Genomic DNA, 8033 nt, shown 5'->3' on the forward strand with positions numbered 1-8033 from the left:
CCATTACGCCGATTACTTCCATACACTGAGCCACCGAAGGGCGAGAAGTGGAATAAAGAACACGGCAGGAATTTAGAAGTTTTGATAACCTGGTCTCTGTCAGGTAAATCCTCATTTCTACAGAATCTATTAGAGTTCCCAGAAAGGAGACTCTTGTAAGAGGGGATAGAGAACTCTTTTCTTCGTTCACTATCCACACATGCGACCTCATAAATGCCAGAACTATGTCCATATGAGACTTGGCAATTTGGAAATTTGACACCTGTATTAGAATGTCGTCTAAATAAGGGCCACTGCTATGCCCCGCAGCCTTAGGACCGCCAGAAGTGACCCCAGAACCTTTGTAAGGATTCTTGGGGCTGTAGCTAACCCAAAGGGAAGAGCTACAAACTGGTAATACCTGTCTAGAAAGGCAAACCTGAGAAACCGATGATGATCTTTGTTTATCGGAATGTGAAGATAAGCATCCTTTAAATCCACTGTAGTCATGTATTGACCCTCCTGGATCATAGGTAGGATGGTACGAATAGTCTCCATCTTGAATGATGGGACCCTGAGAAATTTGTTTAAGATCTTGAGATCTAAGATTGGTCTGAAGGTTCCCTCTTTTTTGGGAACCACAAACAGATATGAATAGAATCCTTGTCCCTGTTCCTCCTTTGGAACTGGGTGGATCACTCCCATAATTAGGAGGTCTTGAACACAGTGTAAAAATGCCTCTCTCTTTATCTGGTTTGCAGATAATTGTGAAAGGTGAAATCTCCCTTTTGGAGGAGAAGCTCTGAAGTCCAGAAGATATCCCTGGGATATAATTTCCAACGCCCAGGGATCCTGGACATCTCTTGCCCAAGCCTGGGCAAAAAGCGAAAGTCTGCCCCCTACTAGATCCGTTACCGGATCGGGGGCCAATCCTTCATGCTGTCTTAGAGGCAGCAGCAGGCTTTTTGGCCTGCTTACCTTTGTTCCAAGTCTGGTTAGGTCTCCAGACCGACTCGGACTTGGCAAAAGTTCCCTCTTGTTTTGTATTAGAGGAAGTTGATGCCGCACTCGCCTTGAAGTTTCGAAAGGTACTGTTTGGCCCTTGATTTGGACCTATCCTGAGGAATGGCATGACCTTTTCCTCCAGTGATATCAGAAATGATCTCCTTCAAACCAGGCCTGAATAGGGTCTGCCCCTTGAAGGGAATATTAAGCAGCTTAGACTTTGAAGTAACGTCAGCTGACCATGATTAAAGCCATAGCGCACTACGCGCCTGAATAGCAAAACCAGAATTCTTAGCCGTTAGTTTAGTCAAATGAACAATGGCATCAGAAACAAAAGAATTGGCTAACTTAAGTGCTCTAAGCTTGTCAAGTATATCATCCAATGGGGTCTCTACCTGTATAGCCTCTTCCAGAGACTCAAACCAGAAGGCCGCAGCAGCAGTGACTGGGGCAATGCATGCAAGGGGCTGTAGAATAAAACCTTGTTGAATAAACATTTTCTTAAGGTAACCCTCTAACTTTTTATCCATCGGATGTAAGAAAGCACAACTGTCCTCGACAGGGATAGTAGTACGCTTAGCTAGTGTAAGCACTATCAAGGCCACAGAGTCTCCCCGGAGATAGAGGAATAAAGAACAGACAGACTTTGTAAACAGTGCGATCACAAAATCGAGAGTATCAATTCCAGAGAATAAAGTTCCCGAAGGAAACATCACACCACAACATGAGCTTTACACCAAATAAAAATCATCCTCACCGGATGAAAATAAAGGATAAGGCAACCCATAGGTTATCGCCCAGGAAGAACGGACAGACCCACAGGACCAACTCAACAGGGGTCCGAGACTTCCAAGCTCAGAACTGGAAAAGGATACACAAATAACAAAAAAACTATAAGAATATTACTTTATCCCATTATGTCTATGTATGCAAGCCAGTCGAAGATTAAGACTGAGAATCCCCAGACCCATTAAGAGTAGGATCCTCCAGCAACACCAAAAACATGTCTTAGTAGAACACAAAGGTGCGCCAGTCTATAACAAAAGGAAACAACGGCCCCGAAGGTTAACCCTGAGGCCTAGGGGGCAGTCGCTTCCCCGGAAGACTAAACTGGACCAGGCGATCCCACGGCTGATGAGCCCCGGTTTACGAAACAGACAAAATTGTAAGCACACTCCCGGTAGGTGCACAGGCCCCAGCGCCAAAGATATGGCCATGCGGAACTGTGTTGTAACCTCCGGTGGGAACTGGCCACGCTCCCTAGAAAGGATAAGAAGCGTTTGGGTTACTTGCATGTGTAGTAAGAGTTGGTGGTAGGGAACTCGTCTCGTGAGAAATAGAATCCCCAGTGGCAGATGGCTCAGTGGGCACCCGATTCCGAGGAACAGAGCACTCTAAAGCGGCATTCGAAACATAAATGGGCATGTATCACCCGGGCCAATTCATATTCTTCGCAAGAAATAGAGTCTGAATCTTAGACATCTGTCTCCAAGAATCCTCCATAACTGGGACACTGCCACCTCCAGAGAACCAGACACCAGCGGACCAGGATTTCTCTGTCGCCACTTGGTCAGGAAAGGGGAAATGGAGTCACAAGGTAAACCGTGCAGTAAATGTAAAAGCGCGCCCGATCGAGAAAGCTTCGTCACTAGACATAGGCCGTTATGTTCCAAAAAAGTCATGAACCGAAGCAACACTACAAAGTAGCAGACAATCACATAAACCTGATTTATAAACCCCCGTTCAATAATCCTCCTCAGGAGATATTAACCCTTGATTCCTAGATACAAAAAGGAGCCTCACCGAAACCCTATGTTAAAGTTATCCCCGAAAAGTTGTAGCCCCTCTCGGATAAACAGTTGAAATTAAAATACATCCATGATGAAAGTAAAATGAAACTATCTTACCGGAATCTACGCAGTGGAACAGGAACACGGCCCTTCAAGTGTGACAGATAGTAGCGTCACTTCTGCCATGGATTTGAGAGAAAAAAGCAGGCAGCGAAACTCTTCAACGCTGATTGCTTGTGGAGCTGTTAATATGAGTCGGGATGGTTTTGCAGAAAGACTCCTGCATCTCCGGACTGACAGTATTACTTAAAACTCCAGTCCCATTGCAAAGAGTACTACCCTCCATAAGAGAGGTAGGGGAAGTATTTAAGCCTTTGACTGGGGTGTCTTTGCCTCCTCCTGGTGGCCAGGTTCTGAATTCCCAAAAGTAATGAATGCAGCTGTGGACTCTTCCGGTTTAAGAAGAAAATGGAGAACTTGGGTTCAGAGTCCAGAGGACCTCTAGAACCCACGATGAGCTCCTTAGAAGGAACCGAGCCCAGAACCCTCAACATTAGGACCAAGTAAACATTCAGCACCCGACAGGATAACCAGCACCCCGTGGGTGACATGAACCGCAAGGAACAGCAGCTAGCGCCACGAAAACTGATAAGGACATTATGTTCCGAATAGCCATGAGCCTAAATATCACTACGCATTAACAGACAGAATCACATAAACATGAATAAAGTCTCCCCCTGTTCAATAACCCCCCTCAGAAGAGATTAACCCTTGATTCCATAAGATAGAGGAGTCCCATTGGGACCCTGACTTCTTTCGTTAACATTACATTCACATATGGAAATAAAATGAAACTATCTTACCGACTTACCAAATCTACGCTGTGGAACAGGAACACGGCCCTTCAAGTGTGACAGATAGTAGCCTCGCTACTGACATGGACTTGAGTGAATAAAGGCAGGCTGCGAAACTAGTCAACGCAGATTGCCAAGGAGCCGTTAATATGAGTCAGGATGGTTTCGCAGAAAGACTCTCCCTGCATCTCAGGACTCTAACTTTCATACATGCTCTCACTGAGAGGCTGACAAGATTACTTAAAACTCCAGACCCACTTCGAAGAGTACTAACCTCAATAAAAAGACTATTTTTAATCTTCTGACACTTCTCTGCCAACCTCCTGTGACAGAAGTCAAAGAGTGACTGGGGGATGAGGGAGGTGGGGAAGGTGTTGGGGCCTTTGGCTGGGGTGTCTTTGCCTCCTTCTGGTGGCCAGGTTCTGAATTCCTGAAAGTAATGAAAGCAGCTGTGGACTCTTCCTGTTTAAGAAGAAAACCTCCTTTAACCATATACAAAGGTGTTCAAGCTCAGATCTGAAGGATACTACTTCAGCATCAGATGAAGGAATTATTCTGTCCGAATCTGAGATTTCACACTCAGTCTACTGACATACTGAAACCCTTACCACCTCCTCCTTGCACCGAAGGCAAAGAGAATGACTGGGGGTTGTGGGAAGGGACGTGATACTTAACAGTTTGACTGTGGTGCTCTTTGCCTCCTCCTGCTGGCCAGGAGTGATATTCCAGTAATTGATGAAGCCGTGGATTCACCGTATTTTAGGAAAGAAATAACATTTTGGTGCATGACTCTATGAAAGGTCTATTTCTCAACTTTAAAATTTTATGCTCTGTCTGAATCATAAAATAAAACAACCAACCTCCCAGTTTACTTCTATTATAAAATGTAGTCATTTCTTTGGTATTGTTGAAAATAATAAGCAAAAAGTAGACAATAGTTCATCTCTGACCTTTGCCCTTTTTTCTTGATATATGGTCAAACACAGTAAAACCTACAATTTTGATGTGTAGAACTGTTATTTACTTAAGTTGTAACCATATTTGTTAAAACCCTTGCATTGTGTTAGCTAGCCAATCAAACTGTAATAGCCTAGATGTGGAATGTATAAATACCTGGGAAAGGGGACTGACCCCCCCAGAGAAAACTTTGTATTGTTTCTCTCCATACTGCAGTGTGTAATCAATAAACAAACTCTTTTTTACCTGTCCTGGTCTGAAGAAGTTATTCAGTCCAGGGTGAGTATATCACCAACAGTATCCTTTGTTGAAGGAGCAGCAATGCCCCACAGAGCCAACTGAACACATTGGGTGAGCCACTGACAAGAGATATAGATGTGCAGCCAGCTCTCCCTGTAGTGCATTTCTGCTCCTGAGCCTAGAAAAGGATAACAAGACAAAGAAGCAAATAAGATAATAGAAGTACTATGGAAGGTTGTGTAAAACTGAATGTTCTTTCTAAATCATGAATGTTTGACTTTACTGTCCCTTAATCCCATTGCCCCCCTGTAGATCTGTGTACACAGAATCAACCCCCTAGGTTTAAAGAAGCTCAATCAATAGAAGTTTGTTTGGAGTGGGAAAGATCTGCACAAGAACCTAAGTGTGAGGAGGGAGGGGCATGCAGTAAAAATTTAAGTGAAAACTATAATGTTATTGTGTTAGTTAAATACAACTATTTACATTGCGAAGGTAATTTTTCTTTTTACAAAAAAAAAAATGTTTTCTTTAATGATTCAGATAGAGCATGCAATTAAGCAACTTTCTAATTTACTCATACTATCATTTTTTCTATGTTCTCTTGCTATCTTTATTTAAAAGCAGGAATTTACACTCCTGCACAGATCTAACTAGTAAGTAATTAAAGCTTTTGCAGAGGTCATAAACAAGACACATAGCTAAGGCCCCCACTCTGCAACAAACACCCTGCAGATCCTGAACAGGACATGGCCAGTGATTGGCAGCTACATGTTTTTAAGCCCATCGCAGGCATTAAGATATAGAGTTAGCAAGGGACTAATGTAATCTGCTCCAACAAATCAGAGCATTAAAATGTATCAAAGTAGTTTATACAACCTGCAGCTTTTTTAGATCAGGTAGAGAAAAACATGGCAATACTGGAAAAATAAAAATTTACATTGTGTTCAGTATTTACTATCCTTAACTAAACATTTCATAGGAAATTTTGTTCTGAGTTTGATTGAAAGAGTATGTTTTGCACTTACCTGCTGTAAAAGGTTTTTTGTATGGATAGCTATTATGTCCCGTGTGCATGTTATTAACCCTGCCAATAGGCAGCCTTATCACACCACAAAGACTGTCTGTGTTTGTTCCAGCATCTTCTACTAAAGAATAGCGGGAGTTGCACCAGGGCAGATGCTCAAGTGTTGCAGTGGAGGGTAAAGAACTCTTTGATATCAAGAGTTCTTCATAGATTACAGGCTGAGAAAAAACTCCATCTTTAGTGTACATAGATAAATCCGGGTACCCATTATATGGTAATCCACTTTGGCCATAAGAAACATAATTTCCATCCAAAGTTAGGTTGTGGGAATTGTAGAGACCAACACAATCCAGGGGGCTGCCTGGAACAGGCAAATGATGAAGTTGTTGAACTGGAAATGATGGCTGCTGGAATTCTTGTTTAGGAGTAGGAGATTTTTCTCCTGGTCTTCCATACTCCGGCTTCATGGAAGCTTGTCCACCCATTAGTAAAGGTAGTCTGTTGTACAACGAATCTAAGCCATCTTGGTAATTGGAAGACTGTTCCACATTGGGGTTCTCTATTTTTCCCAAAGATCTACTAGAATCTTGATGCTCTGGCTTAAGAAACCCACCCTCAGCTTCCCGTGGCCGATCACTTTGATCATCCACTTTGCTATGCAACAAATCTTTTTGGGATTTTATGCAGTTCTTCTTTTGAGATTTAGCAGACTTTAGTTTTGATTTAGAAAAGCTGTTGGCAGGACGACTGTCACCATCTGATTTAATCCTCTGTTTAAGATGATTTGCTTTCTCATTGGTTAGTTTCAAAAATGCTACAGCATTTAAACTTGCTAATCTCTTTGGTGCAGGTGGAAAAGAGACTCCACAGTCGTCCCTTTTAACATTATTATCAAAAACATCCTTCTGCAAGTGATTTGTGGGAATGCATTTTTGTCTGGCTTTTTTGCCGAGGACCTGCTGTTCCTGATTTTTCAAGGTTTGCCAAGCTTCCCCAGAGTTAAAATTGCCACTAACTTTTGTAAAATCCTTTCGAACTCTCCTAGCAGAAAATATGGCATCTCTAGCAAACAACAGATTATTCACTGCTTCTGCATTAAGAGAAGCTAACCTTCTTTGCCTAGGTTCCGGGAAATTATGGATAGGATCCACCTCATTGGAGACCACAGGGATTTTTTCCCTTTTTGAGCAAATCCTTTGACGTTTTGAAGGGAGCCCTGTATGGACTTTAAGCGTTCCAAAATCATCCACCCAGCAAGAGATACTTGGTGGAGACCCAATTTGGCCATCTATAACCCGTGGTCCAGCCACATCCTCCAGTCTAGTGAGAACAACAGTGCAGGTTTTGTCATTCATGGCTGAAGAGAACTGGCCACGTAGAGGGTATGTTTTTCGTACTTCCTTGTTTAAAACACTCCTTGGAATTCTCCCTTGGAAGGTGAGCTCCTTAAAGACACTTTGACCAGTAAAACTTGTTTGAGTGCTATCCATTCTAAAGTTTGCAGATCTCTTCTGCATTATTTTTTTAATCGAAAATGCACTTTTCCTTTTCATACATAATGATCCATATCTGCACCTGCGGGAGGAGAAAAAATTAAACACTTTAGGACATAGATTTTTATTTATTTTTTTACTCAACGAGGAAAGGCAAGTCAGTAAGATTTTTGTTTACATGTAAAAACGTATTTGGGGAGAACAAGTAATAGAATGGGGGAAATAAAGAGAATATGATAGATGTACATATCTATAAAAATGAAAGAAATGGTTAGTTTTGCATAACAAAGTTATATTAATATACTTTTTACATCTGTGATTACCTTGTATCTAAGCCCCTTTATCAGTTCTTTCAGACTTGCATTTTAGCCACTCAGTGCAGTCTCACGAATAACTACACAGGAGTGAGCACAATGTTACTATGTCACACATGAACTAGCGCTGTTTAGCTGTGAACTGTCAAATGCTTTGAAAATTTTAAAGTTTAAAATTGCAAGCCCCATCTGAATCATTAATTCCTTTAAGACAAAGTTAAAACTATGAAATTCCTTGTATATTCATGTTAAAGCATGTACATTTTAAGACTAGTGACTCTACATCCCTATGTGTCCCTATGCTGATTGGATCAGTGGAAGTTTCTGCTCGGGACCAGCAGTGCTTTACAGGTCCTGAGCAATACTATGTGTTTTAC

At 42.0% G+C, this 8033-nt stretch overlaps 1 protein-coding gene across 1 annotated transcript in view; it reads right to left on the minus strand.

The window, feature by feature from the left end:
- BAHD1 (bromo adjacent homology domain containing 1) overlaps window positions 1-8033 on the minus strand; it is a 509383-nt gene that overhangs the window by 358297 nt on the left and 143053 nt on the right. The window contains exon 2 of the mRNA XM_053697895.1: window positions 5851-7424. Coding sequence (XP_053553870.1) covers window positions 5851-7402 — 1552 coding nt within the window. The 5' untranslated portion in view covers window positions 7403-7424. The remainder of the gene's footprint in view (window positions 1-5850; window positions 7425-8033) is intronic.

Source organism: Bombina bombina, chromosome 1, assembly GCF_027579735.1.
Source record: "Bombina bombina isolate aBomBom1 chromosome 1, aBomBom1.pri, whole genome shotgun sequence".
Taxonomy (NCBI): domain Eukaryota; kingdom Metazoa; phylum Chordata; class Amphibia; order Anura; family Bombinatoridae; genus Bombina; species Bombina bombina.